Here is a 20,790-nt window from a genome sequence, read left to right on the forward strand (position 1 = left end):
GGTGGCGCGCCGCTCTTCCGGCGCCGCTCAATGACGTTGCCCGCAGAGCCAAGGAGCGCCGTTTCCGGGTGCGACGGCTCGCGCCGCAGGCGGGATGGGGGCGGCCCGAGACCCCGAGCAGCCGCCGGGCCCGCCCGAGGATGAGGGGCCGCACGAGGGCGACGGGCAGCTCGTCAGCACGGTGAGATCCCCGCCCCGGGCTGCCCCTTCCATGCCCCCCCAGTCCTGGCCCCCGCTCTATACCTCCCCCCTTCATAGCCCCCTCCCGGAGCTTCCCCCCAGTCCTGTCGCCCCCCCGCCACCCGGAGCTGCCACCCCTCTATGTTTCCTCAGTCCTATCCACCCTTTATACCTCCCCCTGGGGCTTCCCCTCTTCACACACCACCCGGGGCTGCCGCCTGCCGTGGCCCGGGTCTAGGGGTCCCGTGCAAGCACCCACTCTTCGGCTATCCCTGCAGAGCCCCTGGAACATCATGATCAAACACCGGCAGGTGCAGCGGCGTGGGCGGCGCTCGCAGATGACCACCAGGTAAGCACAGCCCCGCCCCGGTCCCCGTTGAGCCCAGGCCATACCCCCACTGCAGAGGAAGGCCAGCCCCTGGTGCAGACCAGGCTGAGCAGGGGGAATCCCTTCCTGCCCCCCTGGGTTTAGCACGGGGGCAAGACCCTCCAGCCTGGCCCTTGTGGGGTTGGTGCTACCCGGCCCCACCTAAAGACTGAGGCTCAGCCTGCAGCCAGGTCAGCACTGTTGGGCTCCTGGCTCACTCCTGCTGGAAGGGGAGCATCCTGTTGCTGTCCCCAGCCTCTAGCACAGGGGTACACAACGTTTTTGGGCCTCATTTCCAAAACACCTGCAGCCTCAACTCGTGAAATGTTGGCAGGCCGGGGCAGATGGCATGGGAGCTGTGAGGGTACGATCCTTGTTGTAGGAGAACGGACCTGGCCCTTTCCCTGCCCTCTGCCCAGAGGCACACGTGCCAAGCAAAATGCCTTTCTGTGCCATACTCTGGCACCCATACCAGGGGTTCACTATTCCTGCTTCAGCCCCTCAGGCATTGCTGACGGGTTGAGAAGGGAGCTGTATCAATCCCTTCTCTTAGCAGGCCAGGGTTTCAGAGCTGCTGGTAGTCAGGTGCTAGAACAGAGAAGTAACAGGCTGGCAGCCTGGAGACTTGTTAGGTGCAGAGACCTGTATGTTCTCATCAGAAACCGTGGGACTAGAAGGCATTTGGGTGCCCCAGCATGCTAGAGAAGAGATAGGAAAAGGGGGGGGTCAGCATGGCAAAGCTTTCTGGTACAGCTTCCCCTGCATTCAGCTTCACAGATCCTATGGTCTCCATGGACTTGCTGCGAGCTGTTCTGCAACCGAGCATCAATGAGGAGATCCAGAATGTCTTCAACAAGTACATGAAGGTAAAAGCTCTTGAGGAGAGAGGGGCTTCTTCTGCCTCCAGCCTATGAAGTTATGCCCTGTTCCTGTGAGCCCCCAGCCTGTGGCCATGTGTTGCTCTGTCCAGGCTGAAAGGGCAGATGCCCCTCCTGCCCCCTTCCAGAGGGTTTAGACACATGGAGGGCATTTAACAGCTTGAGGTGAGGGAGGCTGATTCCTGGAAGGGAACAGAACCACCCCCTCTTTGAAGCATCCAGCAGAGCCCGAGTCCCAGGATGCAGGGCTGACCTGACCACAGGTGGTTGCAAGGCTGCTGGCTTCTGACTGTGCCTAGCTGTGAGCTTGTGCTGAGGACAGAGGCCTGTACAAGGAGACTGCTGGGGAGAGGGGTAATGCAACCAGCATCGCTCTCACCCTCCCGGGGGGTCCTTCTCCAGTTCTTCCAGAAAGCAGCGAGCAATGTGCGAGAGAACGTGGGGGAGGAAGTGGACTCAGAGCAGCTGATCCAGGAGACGTGTCGGAACTGCCTGGAACAGGTAGGCACATGCCATTGCAGTAGGCCGCAGGGGCCCAGCCCCTGAATCACCAGGGAGGAGCCGGGTGAAGACAACAACTGCTTGACCCTTTAGTCCCTGGAGGACACAGCAGTATGAGCCAGGCCCCCCAGCTTCACTGTGTGAGATGTCCTCCATGCCGACAGGCGTGTGTATCTGTGTGAAGTAGTCACCACTTGTGTGGATTGGCCAGTGGTGGCACTTTGGAGCTGCAAGCACTTCTCTCCAGCCCCTGCTCTGTGGTGACTTAAGCTAGGAAAGGAGGGGAGCCAGGGCTGTGCAGCCAGTGCGAACTGCTTCTCTGGCTCTGCCTGGGCCAGCCTGACACACAGCAATGCAGAGGGAACCTCAGCAGAGCTTCCATCCCTATGATGATCTGGGCCCAGCCATGACACGCTTAGCGGTGCACTGGCTGCATCTGGCCAGGTGGCTGTGACCTCTCCTTTTAGGGCACTGACCCTGTACTACCCTCTGCTCCCAGATCAGACTAGTGCAACACAATTCAAGTGGCTTTGCACTTGGGAGGGAGGCTCAGACAAACAGGTGCAAATTGGAGGCTTGTGTTTTGCAGAGCAAGGGACACTCCTGGGGGTTCTGGTGCCTACACTGCCTGCCCACTTGTCTGCAGGGGGAGCTTACAGAGGTGGTCATGACCTGTGTGGCCCCTCCCAGCCTATGACAGCTCTCTGTGCCAAGCAGCCATCCCAGTGGCCAGCAGAAGCATGAAGGCTGAATCCCCTTGTTGAAAGGGGAAGGGCTGCTGGATGGGCCATCTCTGTGGGCACTGCAGAGTACTAGAGCTTCCTCTCCCTCCTTCACGGCCTGGAATTAGCCTGGATATGGGGACCACATGGGCACGTTACAAAAGCCCTCCTGGCAGGGTTCTGGAGTGGGCGCTGTGTTCCCCAGAAAGGGGAAGTGGTGGGCAGGAGCCCTCTGTGTGGGAGGCCAGCCAGCCAAGTTCCCATCCGAAAGGGGATTTGGAGGCTACAGGGCAGGGGTGAGTGTGGTTACATGTGAGGAACTTGGGAGCCTTGGGGAGGGGGCTTGTTTACTGTGGGACCTGAGATGCAGAGCTGTGAGCTGGCTTTTGGTTCTCTGAGAGAGGAAGTAACCCTTGCAGGATCAGCTTTGCCTTCTCCCTGCGAGAACCCGTGCCCTGGGCAGCCCATTCTGGCCTGTTCCGTCAGAACCCTCCCTGCCCTGAAAAACCTACTTGTGTAAGGGAGGTGATTGGGCCATGGGGTCAGAACCTGGATGGGCAGGATTTGTTACTTCAGGGATCTATGCCAGAGGCAGTTCTGAACGAATCCCAGCAGTGACTGCAGCCTGTGGGGAGAGAATCTGTTCCACCTCCAGCCCTGTGCCCCCTTTTACCTCCGTCTGGGGTCCTAAAAGTACAGCAGCTTCCAGTGGTGCCCATAGCCCTTCCCTCTCTCCCCTAGGCCAAGCTGCTGTTTTCTGATGGCAAGAAGGTGATCCCCAGGCTGGCCCACGAGCAGCCGGCACCCAAGGTAGACCCTTCTGTTCATCCCAAAAGGCTGAGCTTCTTTGGGTATCTGAGGCAGGACTGCTGCTGACCGGACTTCTAGGGACTGTCCAGCAGGAGCTAGGCAAAGCCTATGGCCATTCTTACACAGTCCTTTTGATGACTGAGGGAGACCCTGGGGTGTGGCAGTACAGGGGTGTCCCAGGCAGTGTGTCCTAGTCCTGCCACACAACTGCAGGGGAAAGGGTGGCATCCCTGGGCTCTGTCTGCTCCACTGTTGTGCCAATGAGGTGGGGAGGGGGACAGGGGGAGAAGAGGACTTGCGCATAGCAGCAGGTCCCAGGCCTGGTCATGGATTTGGGCAATCAGCATCCCATGTGCCCTTGTGGGGCAGCATCCAGATTTCTCCCTCCAAGTTTGGTGTGGCTGGTGGGGGGCTGGGGCTGGTGTAAAGGACTGTGTTTACCCATTGCCCACTTCTTTGCCAGCGTGCTCGGCAAGTAGAGGAGGAGTCCAGTCAGCGAGGAAGCCCCATTCCCAAGAAGGTAAGAGGATTCCCCAGCAGTCCTGGCTCCATTGCTCGTATTCCCAGAGAGCCACTGGAACTGGACATGGCTAAAGCAGCCTACCCAGCAGGGAGCGCGCGCACACAGGTGCATGATGGAGAGCTTCTCTCTTCCAGAGGAAGGGGCGGCCTCCTGGACAGAGTCTGTTGAACGACCGTGGGGCCTCGGGCATGGCTACGTAAGTATAGGGCTCAGTTAGGAGTGGAGAGCAGAGACTGCCTGGGCACCCAAGGGCAGGGGGGGTGTGAGCAGTCAGCTCACACTCATCTGGCGTCCCTTGCCCAAGTGGCAGCTGGAAGAGCGTTCCCAGCCAAAGCAGCTTGTCCCCCGAGGCAGTCCCTAGGGTTCTGTCCCACACAGGCTGCTTCAGCTGATCCCTCTGGGAACTCATCCCTGCTCTGGCTTTTCCTCTGCAGGTGGAAGCTCAAATCCTCGGAGCTGCTGCGGCGCGACGGGCCAAAGGTAGGTGCCTACCCCTGTTGTGGCTGGAGCAGTGGTGCTTGGTGAAGTCTCGCTGCCTCTCCCGCTCTCAGCAAATGAGGCTGGAGTGATGTCCCTCCAATGTGTGGCTTGTTCTAGTCCGTGCTTTGCCCTGCTCTGCCCCTCAGTGCATGGGACAGGGGAAGCCCTTGCCTGCCACCTGCCTACCCCAGAGCCTCTGCCTGCTCCCTGGCACAGCCCTGTGGCTCAGATGACATGGAAACCTCCTGGCTGGGTGTACTGGACTCCAGGGCAACTTGCTGTGCCTGGGAGGTCTGAAAAGCTCCACTGCCTGTTTCAGCGGCCAAACAAGAGACTTGTTTCCTCCTCCACGGAAACCTGAGCCTGCAGCGAGCTGTCCCCCTAGAGCAGGGGCCCATTGCAGACATGGGAGAAGGGGGTGAGAGGTTGCAGGGGGGCTGATCTATGCCTGTTCAGACTCTGTCTCCCCTTTCCCTGTGGCTCCGCAGTGGGATCCTTCCCGGCTGACTGAGACCACGACTTTTGTGCTGGGATCTCGAGCAAACAAGTAAGGAACTGTCTTTGGGGCAGCAGCAGGGCAGTGCTGCCCTTGGGGGTGGGAGCCTGCGGGAATCCTGTTGCCAGGTAAATTCCTCTGAGTGGAGGAGACAGTGTGGGCTCAGGGCGGAGGGAGCCTGCAGGCACCCTCTGCGCAGGCCTAACCCTGCTGCTCGTTCCTCTTTCAGAGCTCTGGGGATGGGAGGAACCAGAGGGCGGCTCTACATCAAACACCCGCACCTCTTCAAGGTCAGGAACCACAGTGCCTTGCTTCCTTTGGGGCCTGCGCAGGGCTCTTGCAAGGGGGTGGGGAACACGCATGCTCTGCCTCTCCCATGCCTAAGGTATATAGTTTCATAGTTTCTAGGGTCGGAAGGGACCTGAGCAGATCATCTAGTCCAACCCCCTGCCATGGCAGGAAAGAGTACTGGAGTCAAATGACCCCAGCAAGGTGTTCATCTAACCGCCTCTTAAACACCCCCAGAGTAGGAGCCTGCACCACTTCTCTTGGAAGTTGTTTCCAGACCCTAGCCGCCCTGACCGTGAAGTAGCGCCTCCTGATATCTAACCTAAACTTACCCTCTGCCAGCTTGTGACCGTTATTCCTGGTCACTCCTGGCGGTGCTCAGGGGAACAGTGACTCCCCCAATGCCTGCTGATCCCCCCCCCCCCCCCCGACTAGTTTATAACAGGCCACAAGATCCCCCTCAGCCTTCTCTTTTGGAGACTGAACAGGTTCAGGTCCCATAGCCTGTCCTCGTAGGGCCTGCCCTGCTGCCCCCTGATCATACGAGTGGCCTCCTCTGGACCCTCTCCATGCTGTCGACATCCCTCTTGAAGTGTGGCGCCCAGAACTGGACGCAGTACTCTAGCTGCGGCCTGACCAGTGCCGCGTAGAGGGGGAGGATCACCCCCTTGGGCCTGTTCGAGATGCATCTGTGGATGCACGACAAGGAGCGGTTGGCCTTCCTTACTGCCTGTCCACACTGCCAGCCCATGTTCATCTTGGAGTCAATGATGACCCCCAGATCCCTTTCCGCCTCCGTGCTGACAAGAGGGGAGTTCCCCAGCCTGTAGGTACGGTGCCGGTTGTTCCTCCCGAGGTGCATCACCTTGCACTTGTCTGTGTTGAAACCCATCCTATTCTCGTCCGCCCACCCCTGTAACCTGTCTAGGTCCAATTGTAGCCTATTCCTTCCTTCTAGTGTGCCCACATCCCCCCACATATTAGTGTCATCAGCAAAGTTGAACAGGGTGCTACTTACCCCCTCATCCAAGTCACTGATGAAGATGTTGAACAGTGCAGGCCCGAGGACCGAGCCCTGGGGGACCCCACTGCCCACGTCCTTCCAGGTTGAGAAGGACCCATCCACTACCACCCTCTGGATGTGGCCCTCCAGCCAGTTGGCGACCCATTTGACTGTGTGGGTGTCTACACCACAGCCCCCCCGTTTCTTAATGAGAACAGGGTGAGAGACAGTGTCAAAAGCCTTCTGGAAGTCCAGGAAGACTATATCCACTGCTACTCCTGCATCTAATGATCTGGTGATCTGATCGTAAAAGGCCACCAGGTTGGTCTGACAGGACCTGCCCCTGATGAACCCATGTTGGTTGCCCCTAAGCATGCAGTCCCTTGCTGGCCCCTCCTGGATGTGTGCCAGCATAATTTTCTCAAACAGCTTGCCTAGGATCAAGGTGAGACTAACCGGCCTATAGTTTCCCGGGTCCTCCCTCCTTTTTTGAAGATGGGGACCACGTTGGCCCTCTTCCAGTCCTCCGGTACCTCACCAGAGCACGAGTGCTCATAAAGTTGGGCCAGGGGACTTGCAATGACCTTGGCCAGTTCCTTTAGAACTCTAGGGTGGAGATCATCCTGGCCGGCTGACTTGAATACATCCAACCCCTCCAGACGCTCCCTAACTAAATCCTCGCTAACCTGTGGCCCAGGTGTGCCTCCCCCGGGGCCCGAGGGGGGCCCTGCAGGGAGGTGGCTGTCTTGCGTGGCTGTCTATGCCATCCTAGAGCACATGCTCCTCAGGGCAGGGGCTCTGGCAGGTAGTGGGTACTGCCACAATGCAGGTAAATACTGCTGGACTGCCATCCCTGCTGGGGCAGTGACTTCACCTGGAGCCAAAGGCAGGATGGGGCTGTGTCCACGTGCTGGGAGACCCCTTCTTGAGACCCCTGTTGTGAGGGGAGGTGTCACCCCTGAGGGTGGCTGCATGCAAGGCAGCCACCAGCACTCAGCTCAGACCTGTGCTCTGTTACAGTACGCGGCCGACCCTGAGGACAAGCACTGGCTGGCAGAGCATCAGCACATGAGGGCCACCGGGGGCAAGATGGTGAGTTCAGCCAGCCCAGCTGCTGCCACCTGCGGCCTCTGGGGAGGAAGACAGGCAGAGAGCAAAGGTTCCTGCTGTGGGTCAGGCTGGGCCGTGGCCCCTTTAAAGCAGCACCTAACAGGGCAGCAACTGTGCCCAGACCCTTGGGACTGGCCAGGGGCAGCCACTACCCCCGCCTGCGAGAGTGCCAGTGAGGTGGGTCCACGCAATGCGGAATCCCTGCCCACGGCGGGCCTGGCTGTGCACAAAGCCTGGAGCCCCGGCTCCTCCCGCAGCTCACAGGGAGGCCAGAGCAGCCGCATGAGTAGAACCGCTCCTACCCCCCTTGTCTTCCACTTGCCCCACAGGCCTATCTCCTGCTGGAGGAGGATATCCGGGACCTGGCTGCCAGCGGCGATTACAGGTGAGGCACGAGCTGCGGCTTGTTGTGACCGGGAAGCTCCTTCCCTTCCTTTTTATTTATTCTTTTAGACCCGGCGGGGTGGCGGAGGCGCTGCCAGGCCCAGGGGTGCCTGGAGCAAGTCCAGGAACACAGAGGCTTCTCCCACCTGCCCTATCACTCGACCTCCGGGGGCCGGTGGCAGGTGCTCGGCTGCTCGCTGGGCGGGAGCGGCGGGGTCTTGTCTCTGCCCCTGGCCCCAAGGGCTCATGCCAGGCTTCCCCTTAGGGGCTCGGTGGAGCTGAAGCTGGAGGAGCTGAAGCCGTTCATCCCCCCGGCCTGGATGACGGAGAAGATGCAGAAACACATGGAGACGCTGCGCAACGAGGGCGACGCGCCCGCGGATGAGCCCCACGAGGCCTGAGCAGCCGCGCTGGCACCCATGGACTCACTGCTTTCCGCTGCCCCGAGCCCTGGCGGCGCCTGCGGCCCGCGCCGGGGGCAAATTGCAATAAAGGCTGGAACTGCTGCACCCGCGCGCGGCGTCTGCAGGGGCGGGAGGGACCGCGCCGTCCAGGCCCGCTGGCTCTTTAAGAGCGCCCCCCAGCCCCACCCCAAGAGCCGGAAGCTCGTCGTCCCCGCCGGGCGGCCAATGGCGAACCCCTGAGGTCTCCCCGGCTGCCGCCAGCCGCGATTGGCCGGCTCGAGCCGCCGGCGCCGCAGATTGGCCGGCGCCCGCCGGTTGGACCCATTCAAACGCGGCGCGGGCGCGGGCGCGAGCGACGGCGGCCGGCAGCGCTCAGCCCGCCATGGCTTCGCAGAACGCCGACCCCGCCGCGCCGCCCGTCCGCAAGGGCCCCGAGCCCGGCGCCGGCCCCGCCCGCGGATCCGTCGGCAAGAGGTGGGGGGGACCCCGGGGGGCGGGGCGGGGGCATCCCGCGGGGCGTGGGAGGGTCCGGCCCGTCTGACCTTGCCCCCCCCCCCCGCAGGCTGCAGCACGAGCTCATGACGCTGATGGTGAGTGGGGGGGCGGGGCGGGGCGGGGGGGGGGCATCCTGGGCTGATCCCTGACCCCGCCCCTTGCCCCCTGACCTGGCCCTGTGCCCAGATGTCGGGGGACAAGGGCATCTCGGCCTTCCCCGAGTCCGACAACCTGTTCAAGTGGATCGGCACCATCGACGGCGCGGCCGGCACGGTGAGCTGGTGTGGGGGGCTGCCCTGACCCGACCCCTGACCCTGTGGCCGACCCCTGACCCTGACCCCGCGCTGTGCTGCGGCGCCACAGGCCTACGAGGGGCTGCGCTACAAGCTGTCCCTGGAGTTCCCCAGTGGCTACCCCTACAACGCGCCGGCCGTGCGGTTCCTGACGCCCTGCTACCACCCCAACGTGGACGCTCAGGGCAACATCTGCTTGGACATCCTCAAGGACAAGTGGTCGGCGCTGTACGACGTGCGCACCATCCTGCTCTCCATCCAGAGCCTGCTGGCAGGTGAGGCCGGCCCCGGCCGTGGCCCCCCCCGGGGGTGGGGGCACCGGGGCATCCCCACTGACCCGCCTGTCCCGCCAGAGCCCAACGTGGACAGCCCCCTGAACACGCACGCAGCCGAGCTCTGGAAGAACCAAGCAGGTGAGCGTCCCCTGGGCACGGGGCGGGACCCCGCGGGCCCCCCTGCCACCCGCGCCTCCCAACCGCCCGCTCTCCCGCAGCCTTCCAGAACCACCTGCGGGAAGCATACGCCAAGCAGGCGAAGAGCCAGGAGACCTGACGCCCGCCCGTCCCTGTGTGTGTCTGGGTTTGTTCCCTGTATCATAGGCTGTCGTTAAGTTAATTCTGTCGCCGCATCCACGGTTAACGTATAAATAAACACACGTGTTTTTTATTGCTGCTTTCTGCCCGCTCCTGCTTCTCCGCCCAGGTCCGTCCCCTCGGGTCCCAGGCTGAAACTGAGCGGGCAGCAGCCTGGCCTGCTCCAGCCCCTGGGGAGGGTCCAGGCCAGGGGATCTCAGGGCAGGTTAACCCGCCTGGCTGGCGCCTGGGCACCAGGACACCCTGTGGCAGCTGGTTCCAACGCACCAAACACGGGAGGCAGGACAGAGGCATTTATTGCTCCCTTGGCCTTTCCTGCACCCAGGCGCTGGGCAGGCTCCTTCCTTCCCCATGGGCCTGGGCCTGCCCCGCACCAGGACCCCCTGCTCCCTCTGCTGAGCCCCAGCCCCTCCCCTCCTGTGGAGCACCAGAGTCCCACTCCCTGCACCTGGTCACGACATGGTGCAGCAGTGCCTGGGCGCCTCCGTCCCGCCTGGGATCTCGCTGCCCATCCCCTCTGCCTCACCGGTGGAGCCGCACTCAGCCCAGGCCGCCTCTGTGGCCTCCACAGTCCAGACAGGGATATTGAGGCTGGTTTCCATCTCCGCCAGCATGACCCCCACCTGTGCCATGCGGTCCTCCAGGCCGGGGCCTGCACCCGCCTGTTCTGTGCCCCGGCTCCTGCCACCCTTGCGGCTCGCCCGCCGCCAGCTCCACACGGCCCCAGCACCACCCCGGCTGGCAATGCCTGTGCGGAGTGGCTGTGGCCCATGGCCTTGCAGAGGGAAGAGCTGGCTGAGGTGATGGGCTCTGCACAGGTCCTGCTGGAAGAGCTCCAGCGCTGACAGCAGCTGCACCCACAGGCGCTCGAGCTCCAGCTGCTCCTCAGGGCCAGGCATGGGCCGCAGCCCAGCCTCCAGCTGCTGCCGCAAGCCTGCGGGACCAAGGAGATGCCGGTGTTGGTCCCGCGGCGCTCCCCCAGGAAACAGCTGGGGGTGACCCTGGCTGGCTACTTGGGGCCCCACTCACCCAGGCCTGGCCAGTGCTGCTCCCTGCAGGAGGCTGCTGGGCTGAAGGGGTCCTGACTGCCGGCCCAAGCAGTGCTCTGGGGTGCAGCATCCCCTCCGCTCTCCTCCAGGGTGTGGAGGGGAGCAGGACTGCAGTGAGGTTCATTGGGGGGTGGGGGGAATAGTCCTATGCTGGGCCCTTCACCCCCTGCTCCACTCCTGCCTGTGCTGCACCTAGCACGGTATGGGGTGCCACCCTCCAGGCCCCGGGGGCCCCTTACCCATGCCGAGCTTCTGGGCCTCCTTGCCCCTCTCCTGCAGCTCCTCCCTCAGCTGAGCGCAGTCGGCTGCACTGCCCAGGAGCAGTGCAAGCTGCTGGTGCCTGGCGGTGACCCTGCCCAGGGCAGCTTGGGCAGCCGCACACTCCCCCAAGGGGGCCCGTGAGGCCATGGCGGTCCCCCTGGCGGGTGCGCAGCTTGGCCTCACCAACCTCGGAGCTGCTCCCTCAGTCTCTGTGACCGCTCTGCCTGCGTGGGACAGCAGATTGCTGGGGGAGGGTGCTGGGGTCCCAGGAGAGGGGGCATGTCGGGGCAGCGAGGCAGGGCACAGCTGCACTCCTGCTTTTCCTCGTTAGCGTTAACCCCCCAGGCCCTGAGCGGAGGTGGCGCCAGGCTCTGGCTGCTTGCCTCTGCCGGCGGAGAGGGGACATGGGGCCCCAGGTGCTACCAGGCTCCCGGTTCCCACGGCCGCGCTCAGAGCTCGGGTGCCCTGGTCAGCACTTGGGTCCCTTCCCAAGCAGAGCCAGGACCCTTCCAGACCCCCAGGCAGGCTCCCCAGGGGCTCTGACGTGAGAACAGCCTGGCCTGCGTGCCCCCCAGCCTGGCTCCCACCAGCCCCTTGTGCCGCAGGCTCAAGGGTGGAGGCTGCCCTGTGTGGGGAGGGAGGCTCTGCCGGCCGGTGCTAACGAGCACTGTCTCCATGGAAAATCTGAGCTCACTGCTGGCCCGGGCTCTGGCAGCCGTGGGTAGGAACATGGCCCTGGGCCCCAGGCCTGCACGTGGCCTCGGCCCTGCTGCCTCTGCCGGCGCATCCTTGTGTACCCAAGGGCAGGGCCCAGCTCAGGCTAGCTGCACGGCTCCCAGGCTCAGCTCCAGGGCTCAGGCCCTCTGAGCAACCAGGCCGGCTCCAGAGCTGGGGTGGGGTTCCCGGGGCATAGCTGTGTTGCCCGGCCCCCAGACTTCCACCTTGCTGCTTCTCCGCAGACCCCCACGAGGAGCTGAGGCTGGCATGGCAGAGCGCACCAGCCCCACCTGCCCCAACACACGCCCACACATGCCAGGTCAGACCCCTGGTCCCAGCCAGTGCAAACCTTTTGCCCGTTTAATGAGGCTCAAATATAAACAGCACTTTACAGACTAGCGGCAAGGGGTGAGTGGGCGGTGGGAGGGGAGCCAGTCTCGGGCTGTGGCCCCGCGGGAGCCGTGGCACTGTACGGAGCAAGCTGGAGCATACGGAGTCCAGGGGGGTCCGGGAGGGCCAGGTGCTGGGATGAGAGGCTGCTTCCAGGCAGGGCTGAGCGTCGCTGGCAGGATGGAGCAGGGCTGGAAGCACTGGCCTGGCTTGGAGGAATGTCTGGTCCTTTACTGCACACCTTCCATCATCTTCAGGAACTCTGCAACCCACCAGCCACCATCAGCGCTGGCCCAGGGGGCCGTGTCGCACCGGCTTGCGACATACACAGGGGACCCATGCCCCCCTCCCCGCAGTGCATGTGCGCAGGTTGCAGGGCTGCGCACTGTGTTGGTGCAATGCACTGCTCCCCATGGGTGGGTGGAGGTGCTGGCTGGGGGCTGGGTGGCAGCAGCCGGGAGCGGGGCTCCTGCGGGCTGGGAGCAACGCACGAGGGCTACGCTCACCATCGAAGTCGATGCGTCCATCATTGTTCTTGTCCCCGTCTTTCATGAGCTCCTCAATCTCCTCCTCGGTCACGTGCTCCCCGGAGGCCCGGAAGATCTCGGTCAGCTCCTCTGCATCAATGTAGCCATCCGCGTTCCTGGGGGCAGAGGCCAGATTTGGGGCAGGGCATGGGGGGGAGCGGGGAGCCTTGGCAGAGACGAGGAGCTGAAGGGGGCAGGGGCTGTCTGGGCCAGGGGTGCGGGCACCACGCCGGTGCAGCTAGGCAAGGGTGGAGGCCAGGACAGGACTCGGGGAGCCAGAGGGATGCACGCTTGTGCCATGAGCTGGGGTGATGCTGCCACGAAGGTCCTGGGTACAGCGCCAGCAGCAGGGCATTTCTGTGGGATGTGGCAGGGCTCAGCTGGGGGACACAGGTGAGCGTGGCCTGGCCATGGTGGCTGCCCCCCACTCACTTGTCAAAGATGCGGAAGCACTCGGCCAGCTCCTCTTCAGACTTGCCCTTGGCATCCTCTTTCATCTGGCGCACCATCATGACCAAGAACTCCTCGAAGTCGATGGTGCCGCTGCCTGGGGGGGGGGGGGACGACCCATGCACATGGTCAGAAGCCGCCTGCACCTGGTCAGGAGCCGCCTGCACCCCTGCCAAGACCGGGAAGGCTCTGCTCACCATCCTCATCCACCTCCTCTATGATGGCGTCCAGCTCCTCCTTGGTGGGGTTCTGCCCCAGCATCCTCATCACGGTGCCCAGCTCCTTGGTGCTGATGTCACCGCCGCCATCCGCGTCGAACATGTCGAAGGCGGCCTTGAACTCTGTGGGGTAAGGGGGGTCAGCAGGGCAGCAGGGAGCTTGCATGGCCCCACCTGCCTGCAGGTTGCCCCCTCAACCTGGCAGCAATGGCTCCAGCAGCCTCTGCCCTGCCTGCCTGTGTGCACAGCCACCTCCACCCTGCAGCTGCTTGGCTGTGGCTCCCTGATGCCCTGGGATGTGGGGCCAGGCAGGGAGAAGCCCCGGTGCCTCTCCAGGCTCGGGAACAGGTCACTGCAGCAGGGTGGGATGTGCCGCACCCCTCCCAGGAGTAGCCAGCGCCTGGCGGAGCTGCAGACATGGAGCAGATCTGCCGCCACGCCCCATCCTCCCCACTCCAGCAGCCTCTGCGTGGACTGGTGATACTCACCCGCGATCATTTCCTCGCTGAGGAAGGCCCGGGCCTCTGCCTGCTGGTCAGTCTGCAAGGCGAGCACACAGCCACGTCACCCGCAGCCCCTGCTCCGGCACTAGCCGCTCAGCCAGCCCAGAGCCTCGTGTGTCATGTGGCATGGATGCTCCCAGGGCTCTGAGCGAGGCCAGGCCTGGGGCGGTGACCACTGCAATCCGCACCCGCGCCAGCCCTGCCCGAGCGCATGTCGCCACATCCTAAGCAGGGGCTCCCCTGAGAGACCCCTGCAACACCGGGCCTCGTCAGGGGGTGTGAGCCACCTCCGAGACCCTACGCATGCGGGCTGCTCTCCCTCTCCGGGTTGTCGGGCTGGGCATTAAGCTCCGCAGCCCCAGAGTCAAGCTGGTCCCTGCCCAGCCCCTGCAGCCTCTCCTGCCCGCAGCTGCGTGTTGGCCAGGCCGCGGCGGCTATTCTTAGCCACGTCTCAGCGCCCCATATAGGGGCCAGCAGGTGCGGGCGCCTCAGCACCTGTCAGTCCAGATTGAGTTACTCCTTGAGGGCCAGGCCCCAGCAGCTGCAGCGGCTGAAGACCGTGTCTTGTGACTTGGAGCTCAACTTACACCCGCGCCCGCCCTTCCCAGTGCTCGCCTGTGCCTGACCCAGCCAGCCCCCTCGCTGCCTCCTGCGCTCTGAGCTGCAGCCCATGTCTTCTTGCCCCATAGCCCTGTCCCCCATCTGCCTGGCGGGTCCGGGGGCCCCTGCAGTGTTCCCTCTCCCGGCAGCATGAGGGGGCAGCTCTGCCCATCCATTCGCTCCACCAACCTCCCCGCAGCAGCCAAGTCGACCCGTGCCCATGGGAGACCAATCTGGACGTTGCAGCCTGGCTGTTCCCAAACCCCCAACTCCCCTCCTAGTGGGGACAGGGCCCTGACCCCTCCCGCCTGCCCCTGGTCCCGCACAGCCCGCCAGGACGGCCTCCTGCCCCTCAAGCCTGCCATGCAGCCGCCCCGGCTCATGCCCCTGGGGAGCAGCAGGGCCCGAAGCACAGCTGGAGCCACACGGGACCCAGCAACTTCCTCCCGGTACCACAGCGGCGGCCGGCCCGCCTGCAGCCACGGGCCGTGCCGCAGAGCCGGGCGCCGCCTGCACGTGCCTCCAGCGTGTGAAGCCAAGCGTAGGGGCCCCAGCCCCAGGCCCCCTTCCCCAGGCGCTCCCTGCCACAGCCACCGCCACACCACAGCTGCCCTCCTCACCATTTTGGCTGGTCACCCTGAGGGCCCGACACAGCCACCGCCTCCTGCACCAAACAGACCCCAAAAGCTTCCCCTCCGCCCCTGGCCCCCAAATTTGTACTGTCCGCGTCCTGCACGTTTCCCCCCCACTCCATGCGATTGGCCACAGGCAGGTGCCCCCGCTTGAGCAGCCTATCGGACACCCCGCTCTGCTCCCGCATGCCACGTTGGTGGCAGGGGCATTTTACCTAATTTAGCAAAAGCTTTATTGGCCAAGCGCCGGGGGTGAGAAGTGGGTCAGGGCGTCGGGAGCAAGATGCAGCCCCCCCAGGGTGACACCTGAGACCGGGCAGGGAGCTCTGCACCACCCCCTGCATCCATCCATCTGCCAGGGCCGCCTGGGGGGAGAGGGGTGGAAGTGGAGCCACCCCAGCCGGCAGCCAAGGAAGAGCCAAGGAAGCCGGGGGCTGCAAGGGCAGCGTCTGGGCTGAGGAGGCCCGGTGTGCTGGCAGGAGCGGGACCCCTGTCTGCCCCCTCCCGGGGTGGCCTCTGGTGTGGGGCCGCAGCTGGCAGCGGGCGGTTGGGCGCGGGGTGCCGGGGAGGCACCAGGCCTCCCCAGGGCCGCGGCGGCCGGGGGAAAGGGGTCTGCCCGGGCGGGGCGTGTAGGGGCTCGTTGCGGGCAGCTCCCGGAGCGCCCCGGGGTTTACACGGGTGCGGTCCCGAGCGGGGGCGTGCTGGGCGCCGCGGGCGAGCAAGGGCCGGAGCGACGGCAGCAGCTGGGCGGCGGCTCGCCCGGTATTAATAGACATTCCTAAGAAAAGCCGCCGGCGGGAGCGGCGCCGCGCTAAATAAGGCAGCGGGCGGGCCCCGCACCGACTCCGGAGCGGGACCGGGACCGGGCTCGGGCTGCCCGCGCCTGGATCCGGGTTCCCGGGCGGAGGCGGAGGCGGAGCCGGAGCCGGGCAGGGAGGGTCCGAGGAGGAGCCGCGGCCCGGCGGCCATCGCGGGCCGGGGCCGGGGCGGCGGGGAGCGGCGCCCGCAGCCATGGCCGCCCGCATCCTGCACCGCCTGCGGCACGTCCTGGCGGGCGAGGGCGCGGGCGCGGGCGCGGGCGGCGGCGCGGCGCCGGGGGCCGAGGACTGCCCCGAGAGCTCGGAGCTGGAGGACGACACGGAGGGGCTGTCCACGCGCCTCAGCGGCACCCTCAGCTTCTCCAGCCACGACGACGACGACGACGACGACGACGACGACGACGACGACGGGGCCGGGGCCGGGGGCGAGGACGGGGGTGCCCGGGACGCCCTGGGGCCGGAGCCGCCGGGAGACGCCGCCGCCGCGGGGAGCGGAGGCGAGTGGCCGGGCTGCGGGGCAAGGGGCGGCGGTGGCCGGGCGGAGGCCGGCGGGGCTGCTGGCAGGTGCGGGCAACAGCTGCCTTTGCCCGGTGCAGGCTGGAGCGAGCGCCCGGGCAGCAGCCTGCTGACACGCCAGCTCCAGGACCTGTGGCGGAGGTCGCGCAGCTCCCTGGCGCCCCAGCGCCTGGTCTTCGAGGTCACCAGCGCCAGCGTGGTCAGCGACCGCTCCTCCAAATACGTGGTGAGTGCGCCCGGGGCAGGGGGCTCGGGAGCAGACGGCCAGGGCAGGGGCCTGGCGCTGACTCTTGTCTCTGTCTCTCCCTGTGCTGCTGGGACCGTGCCGGCGGCTCAGACGAGCCTCAGGTAACTATCGCCGCCGGGTCCGGCTGCTGCCGCCCGCTCCCGCTTGGCACATCCCCCTGGGCCTGCGGCCTAGCCCGGCCTGCCTCCTGCTCCCTCGCCTGCTGCAGAGGTGCTGGCCCTCACGCCCCCGTCCGCTCTCCCGCAGCTCTACACCATCTACCTGATCCGCTCGGGCCAGTTCGACAAGGCGCCCGCCACCATCGCCCGGCGCTACTCGGACTTCGAGTGCCTGAACCGGCGCCTGCGCAGGCAGTTCGGCAGCGACCTGGCAGGTGTCGCCTTCCCCCGCAAGCGGCTGCGGCGCAACTTCACGGCCGAGACCATCGCCAAGCGCAGCCGCGCCTTCGAGCAGTTCCTGTCCCACCTGCATGCCATGGCCGAGGTGCGACGCTGCCCCGCCTTCCTGGAGTTCTTCTTCCTGCACGACCTGCAGACTGCACAGCGCCTCACCTGCAGTGGCATGTACCGCGAGGCCCTGGCTGCCTGGAGCAACGCCTACCGGCTGCAAGACAAGCTGGCCGTCTGCAGCTCGGGCCGCTTCCTGCTCACGCTGGCCGGCCTGGCCGTGTGCCAGCAGGAGCTGGACCAGCTGGGCGAGGCGCACCACCACTGCGAGCAGGCCCTGCAGCTGCTGGAGACCCAGCACGGCCACCCGCTGCTGGGGCCCTTCCTCCAGGCCCACGTGCACCTGTCCTGGAGGGTGGGCAAGGACAAGCGCCGGTCGGAGGCCCGGCTGCAGGCCCTGCAGGAGGCGGGGGTGGCGCTGGACCAGCAGCCCTCCCTGAAGGAGTTCCTTGTCAAGGAGACGCTGGACTGAGGCCGGGGGGCCGCAGCGGCAGGTGTGTTCAGGACGGGGAAGGCAGTGTGTCCGGAGGCCACCTGGCTGGCCCCAGGCCCGGCCCTGCCGGAGAACGTGGCCGGCATGCCACTGCTGGGTTCCTGGGAGAAGCCCCTTGACGGCTGGGCCGAGGGAACTCCCCGGCGGGCGCTGCTGGGAGCGAGGAGGCTCTAGACGGGATGTTCTGGTGCCAGGCAGGCAGGCCTGGACAGCTCCGGCCAGGCCCAGGGCTTTGAACCATACTTGAAGTCTTGGTAGGAAAAAGGACAGGGGCTCTGCTGAGTCTGTGCACACCAACCCTCCCCTCCCTCACCCCTCCATGGGACAGATCCCTGGCTAACAGCCCCAGGCCAGTTGCCCTCCTATTGGCCAACTTCCAGTCCTGCACTTTTGCCCCTGCTTAGGTAGGAGTCCTCCTCCACCCCGGGGGCCTGCCAGGCTCTGCAAGCCACGCACGGATCCCTCAAGCCCAGCCCAGCCCCATGTAGCTGGCGGGTGGCTATGCAGCCAGGGCAGCGCTGGATGCAGGGTGGGAACAAGAGAACTGAGAAAGGGAAGCAGTGTGCACTCTGCACCAACAGCCCCCAGCCAGGCAGCCCTGCAAGAGCCGCTCAGCAGCAGCCAGGGCAGAGCAGCCCCCAGCCAGGATCTCCCCATGCCACTCCCCGCCCCCTCCGAGGTCCCTGTGACTGTGCTGGGGACACTGCCCCGCTGGGCACAGCCAGGCACAAGGTACCGACTCCATGCGGGAGCTGCCACACCTGCTTTATTGGGGGGGAGGGGAAGCAAGGCAGAGACAGCAGCTGCCAGTCCAGTGTGTAACGAACCCTCAATAAACGTGACATAACTGCAGCCTGCGTCTGCCTGGCCCCAGCCTGCATCTGCTGTGCCACCGCCTCCCAGCAGCACGGAGCTCCAGCTGGCTCCAGCCCTCCGCTGCTGCCCAGGCTCCGCAGCAGGCCCATGCCCACTTCCAGACAGGGCGGCCTTTCTGCGGGGGCAGCTACAGCTTGCTCTCGATCGGGGTCTCTGCCACCCTGATGACTCCTTCCTGTGCACAGGTGACGGCCAGGACCCCATCCCTGCGCCACAGCCGTCCGTGCACCAGCCCTCGGCTCCCACCTGCCGAGAGAAGGGACAACTCTTACCTAGGAGCCCCTCAGCTCCCCCGAGGGTGTGGGCAGACCTGCCCCAGCACTGGAGGGGTGGGGGGGACCTTGGCTTCCTGCACTCACCGGCCCAGGGGCTCTCGCACTCATAGAGCATCCAGTGGTCGGCTCGGAAGGGCGCGTGGAACCACATGGAGTGGTCCAGGGAGACCATGAATTCGACCGTGTGCTGCCGGTGCGGGAGCAGGGCGGTGCCCAGGAAGGCATAGTCAGAGATGTAGGCAGCAACGCAGCAGTGTAGCTTCATATCACCCTCCCCTGCAAGGCAGTGGCTTAGAGCACGGGGCCAGGGGCCCGCGGGATGCAAGCCATCATGCTCTGAGGAGGGGTGGGGCGTGGAGCCGAGTTCCTAGGGTGCCTGCAGGACGTGCCAAAGCAGTAGCCCTGACCACTGGCACCTCCTGTGGTCCCAGTGCCATGCTCGCCCGCTATGCCTGGAAGCCAGTATTGGCTGACTCAGCCCTGCCCTGGCCTCAGGGATAGTGAGGGCTCCAGGCCAATGCTCTCTGCTTGCTCTGGTGCTGGCAGCGCTCATGGAGTGGGGCCAAGGAACAGCTTCAGCCCAGCCCTGGGCAGGACTCACCGATGTAGCCGCGCGCTCGCACCCAGAACAGCTGCTTGGGCTCCTGCGGCTGCCAGTGGAACACGTCCGGCGGGTTCACGGGCTTGATCTCAATGGGCACGTTCTGCGCCAGCATCTTGTTGAGCCCCTGCCGGTACTTCTCCACCAAGTTGGGATCCCTCCAAGACAAGACATGGGAATGGTCCCAGAGCTTGGTCCCCGCAGGGGTGTCAGCTGCAGCCCTGCCCTGCCCTGCCGGGGCCCTCGCTCCCCTCCCACGACCTTTGTGAGCAAGACCCCAGGCTGCGGTGCCAGGGCCCAGAGCACAGCTCTGGCTGGGGTTGTGGCCTGCAGCCTGCTGGCACGAACCCCAGTATGGGGAGATGGGGGCGTCCCATGCAGGTGCTGTGGTGCAGCAGTGGGGGAGGAACCTGCTGAGAGCAGCAGAGAAGCCGAGGCCTCGGGGAAGAGGGATTCCCGCTGGCCACGGAGGGAGAAGTAAGCCCTGGCTGGGGAAGAGCGAAGCGTGAGGAGGAACTGTTTGTCCTCGGCCTGTTTCATGTTCTGCCTTCCCAGGTCCACAGCGCCTTCCCCAAATTACTGCAGCTGGGGCCAGACATGTCTAAATGGGGGGTCCTGTCATCGGGGCTCACCTCTCAGGGGGCTCAGGGCTCTGTCACTCTGGCCTGGCCCCCACCGCACTACTGACGCTTTGCCTCTGCCAGCTGCACGTGAGGGCACGAGGGGTCCCCAGCACCCGTCCCACTGCACCCATGCACTCACTGCAAGTACTTGTGGATGAGCTCGTCCCGCGTCAGCAGCTCCTCGGGGGCTGGCACGGCGGGCATGGCGAACTGGTGCTGCACGGGACTGGGCTGGGCCCGCTGGAAGGAGGCCTGGCAGATGAGGATGGGCTTCCCGTGCTGGACGGCCTTCACGGAGCGCACCGAGAAGCTCCTCCCGGTGCGGGTGCGTTCCACCTGGTACAGTACCGGCATGCCAGGGTCCCCTGCGCCAGGAGCAACCACGTCACCCTGAGGGGCCTGGTGCCGGGGAGCCCACCCTGCACCCCCATTCCCCAGCTGGGCAAACTGAGGCCGAGGCCCCGGCTCTTACCCGCACGCACGAAGTAGCAGTGCAGGGAGTGCACATGCACGTCCTCGCTCACCGCCCGCGCCGCCGCCACCAGCGCCTGCCCCACGATCTGCCCCCCAAACAGCCGCCGTGTCACCGGCACCCAGTAGTGCCGCCCCCTGCGGGGACACAGCCTCAGCCCCCGCATTCTAGGGTGGGGGTGCGGCTTCCCAGCACAGGGGCGGGGCTTCCAGGGGTCATCCCAGGATGGAGGCAGGTCATTCCAGGGTGGGGGCGGGGCCTCCAAGGGGTGTCCCACGATAAGGGCGGGGCTTTTGAGGGGGGGAGTTTCCAGGGTCTTTGTCCCAGGATGCGGGCGGGGCTTCCCACGAGGCGGGGCTGCCCGGCCGCCCCGCGCACCGGAAGAGGTCGAGGTCGAGGCGCTCGAGGCTGAGGACGCTGGTGACCAGGATGCTGCGCAGGTCCCCGGCATCCGGCGACTCCCCACCGTCCTCCGCCATCTTTTGCTGTCCAGCGAGGCCGGGACCAGCCGGACGTCCCGCCCCCGCTCAGCGGGCTCCGCGGGCTGAT

At 65.3% G+C, this 20,790-nt stretch overlaps 6 protein-coding genes across 7 annotated transcripts; 3 read left to right on the top strand and 3 right to left on the bottom strand.

The window, feature by feature from the left end:
- The first annotated feature begins 41 nt into the window (after positions 1 to 41).
- Positions 42 to 8,248, top strand: DNTTIP1 (deoxynucleotidyltransferase terminal interacting protein 1). Its single transcript, XM_090064453.1, has 13 exons — positions 42 to 181; positions 459 to 529; positions 1,317 to 1,413; positions 1,828 to 1,926; positions 3,390 to 3,458; positions 3,922 to 3,978; positions 4,116 to 4,177; positions 4,416 to 4,461; positions 4,950 to 5,008; positions 5,187 to 5,247; positions 7,269 to 7,340; positions 7,688 to 7,743; positions 8,008 to 8,248. Exons 1-13 carry the CDS (start codon positions 95 to 97, stop codon positions 8,141 to 8,143), a joined length of 972 nt encoding a protein of 323 aa, XP_089920579.1. The 5' UTR covers positions 42 to 94; the 3' UTR covers positions 8,144 to 8,248.
- Positions 8,249 to 8,378: 130 nt separating this feature from the next.
- Positions 8,379 to 9,600, top strand: UBE2C (ubiquitin conjugating enzyme E2 C). Its single transcript, XM_090064459.1, has 6 exons — positions 8,379 to 8,620; positions 8,709 to 8,736; positions 8,828 to 8,914; positions 9,005 to 9,209; positions 9,288 to 9,347; positions 9,428 to 9,600. The coding sequence occupies exons 1-6, from the start codon at positions 8,529 to 8,531 to the stop codon at positions 9,484 to 9,486; spliced, it is 531 nt and encodes a 176-aa protein (XP_089920585.1). The 5' UTR covers positions 8,379 to 8,528; the 3' UTR covers positions 9,487 to 9,600.
- LOC149856927 (regulator of G protein signaling 9-binding protein-like) lies at positions 9,582 to 11,753 on the bottom strand. Its single transcript, XM_090064457.1, has 2 exons — positions 10,816 to 11,753; positions 9,582 to 10,461 (listed from the first exon to the last, which is right to left on the bottom strand). The coding sequence occupies exons 1-2, from the start codon at positions 10,982 to 10,984 to the stop codon at positions 9,980 to 9,982; spliced, it is 651 nt and encodes a 216-aa protein (XP_089920583.1). The 5' UTR covers positions 10,985 to 11,753; the 3' UTR covers positions 9,582 to 9,979.
- A 133-nt stretch (positions 11,754 to 11,886) lies between these two features.
- Positions 11,887 to 14,963, bottom strand: TNNC2 (troponin C2, fast skeletal type). Its single transcript, XM_090064460.1, has 6 exons — positions 14,863 to 14,963; positions 13,628 to 13,679; positions 13,119 to 13,262; positions 12,904 to 13,018; positions 12,451 to 12,587; positions 11,887 to 12,206 (listed from the first exon to the last, which is right to left on the bottom strand). The coding sequence occupies exons 1-6, from the start codon at positions 14,863 to 14,865 to the stop codon at positions 12,175 to 12,177; spliced, it is 483 nt and encodes a 160-aa protein (XP_089920586.1). The 5' UTR covers positions 14,866 to 14,963; the 3' UTR covers positions 11,887 to 12,174.
- Positions 14,964 to 15,124: 161 nt separating this feature from the next.
- SNX21 (sorting nexin family member 21) lies at positions 15,125 to 17,509 on the top strand. Its single transcript, XM_090064452.1, has 3 exons — positions 15,125 to 16,189; positions 16,289 to 16,434; positions 16,702 to 17,509. Exons 1-3 carry the CDS (start codon positions 15,886 to 15,888, stop codon positions 17,371 to 17,373), a joined length of 1,122 nt encoding a protein of 373 aa, XP_089920578.1. The 5' UTR covers positions 15,125 to 15,885; the 3' UTR covers positions 17,374 to 17,509.
- A 632-nt stretch (positions 17,510 to 18,141) lies between these two features.
- ACOT8 (acyl-CoA thioesterase 8) lies at positions 18,142 to 20,750 on the bottom strand. 2 transcript variants are annotated; one of them, XM_090064454.1, is made up of 6 exons: positions 20,620 to 20,749; positions 20,242 to 20,378; positions 19,909 to 20,134; positions 19,147 to 19,304; positions 18,630 to 18,821; positions 18,142 to 18,516 (listed from the first exon to the last, which is right to left on the bottom strand). In XM_090064454.1, the coding sequence occupies exons 1-6, from the start codon at positions 20,718 to 20,720 to the stop codon at positions 18,398 to 18,400; spliced, it is 933 nt and encodes a 310-aa protein (XP_089920580.1). In that variant the 5' UTR covers positions 20,721 to 20,749; the 3' UTR covers positions 18,142 to 18,397. The 2 variants fall into 2 exon arrangements, with proteins under 2 accessions (XP_089920580.1, XP_089920581.1); XM_090064455.1 differs by lacking the exon at positions 20,242 to 20,378 and having other exon boundaries at positions 20,620 to 20,750.
- Positions 20,751 to 20,790: the final 40 nt, after the last annotated feature.

This window comes from Crocodylus siamensis, chromosome 10 (genome assembly GCF_052110815.1).
Source record: "Crocodylus siamensis isolate JL-2025a chromosome 10, ASM5211081v1, whole genome shotgun sequence".
In the NCBI taxonomy this organism is placed as follows: Eukaryota; Metazoa; Chordata; order Crocodylia; family Crocodylidae; genus Crocodylus; species Crocodylus siamensis.

Coding starts and splice junctions, on each gene's coding strand:
- UBE2C (XM_090064459.1), top strand. CDS start 8,529: ATGGCTTCGCAGAACGCCGACCCCGCCGCGCCGCCCGTCCGCAAGGGC. Junction 8,621..8,708: donor CGCGGATCCGTCGGCAAGAG/GTGGGGGGGACC, acceptor CCCCCCCCGCAG/GCTGCAGCACGAGCTCATGA. Junction 8,915..9,004: donor TCGACGGCGCGGCCGGCACG/GTGAGCTGGTGT, acceptor GCGGCGCCACAG/GCCTACGAGGGGCTGCGCTA.
- TNNC2 (XM_090064460.1), bottom strand. Junction 13,263..13,627: donor CAGCGAGGAAATGATCGCGG/GTGAGTATCACC, acceptor CTTACCCCACAG/AGTTCAAGGCCGCCTTCGAC. Junction 12,588..12,903: donor TGCTTCCGCATCTTTGACAA/GTGAGTGGGGGG, acceptor CTCTGCCCCCAG/GAACGCGGATGGCTACATTG.
- DNTTIP1 (XM_090064453.1), top strand. CDS start 95: ATGGGGGCGGCCCGAGACCCCGAGCAGCCGCCGGGCCCGCCCGAGGAT. Junction 1,414..1,827: donor TCTTCAACAAGTACATGAAG/GTAAAAGCTCTT, acceptor GTCCTTCTCCAG/TTCTTCCAGAAAGCAGCGAG. Junction 4,178..4,415: donor GGGGCCTCGGGCATGGCTAC/GTAAGTATAGGG, acceptor TTTCCTCTGCAG/GTGGAAGCTCAAATCCTCGG.
- LOC149856927 (XM_090064457.1), bottom strand. CDS start 10,984: ATGGCCTCACGGGCCCCCTTGGGGGAGTGTGCGGCTGCCCAAGCTGCC. Junction 10,462..10,815: donor GGCCCAGAAGCTCGGCATGG/GTAAGGGGCCCC, acceptor TTGGTCCCGCAG/GCTTGCGGCAGCAGCTGGAG.
- ACOT8 (XM_090064454.1), bottom strand. CDS start 20,720: ATGGCGGAGGACGGTGGGGAGTCGCCGGATGCCGGGGACCTGCGCAGC. Junction 19,305..19,908: donor CTCATCCACAAGTACTTGCA/GTGAGTGCATGG, acceptor CTTGTCTTGGAG/GGATCCCAACTTGGTGGAGA. Junction 18,517..18,629: donor GTGCGAGAGCCCCTGGGCCG/GTGAGTGCAGGA, acceptor TTCTCTCGGCAG/GTGGGAGCCGAGGGCTGGTG.
- SNX21 (XM_090064452.1), top strand. CDS start 15,886: ATGGCCGCCCGCATCCTGCACCGCCTGCGGCACGTCCTGGCGGGCGAG. Junction 16,190..16,288: donor CGCCGCCGCGGGGAGCGGAG/GCGAGTGGCCGG, acceptor TGCCCGGTGCAG/GCTGGAGCGAGCGCCCGGGC. Junction 16,435..16,701: donor ACCGCTCCTCCAAATACGTG/GTGAGTGCGCCC, acceptor GCTCTCCCGCAG/CTCTACACCATCTACCTGAT.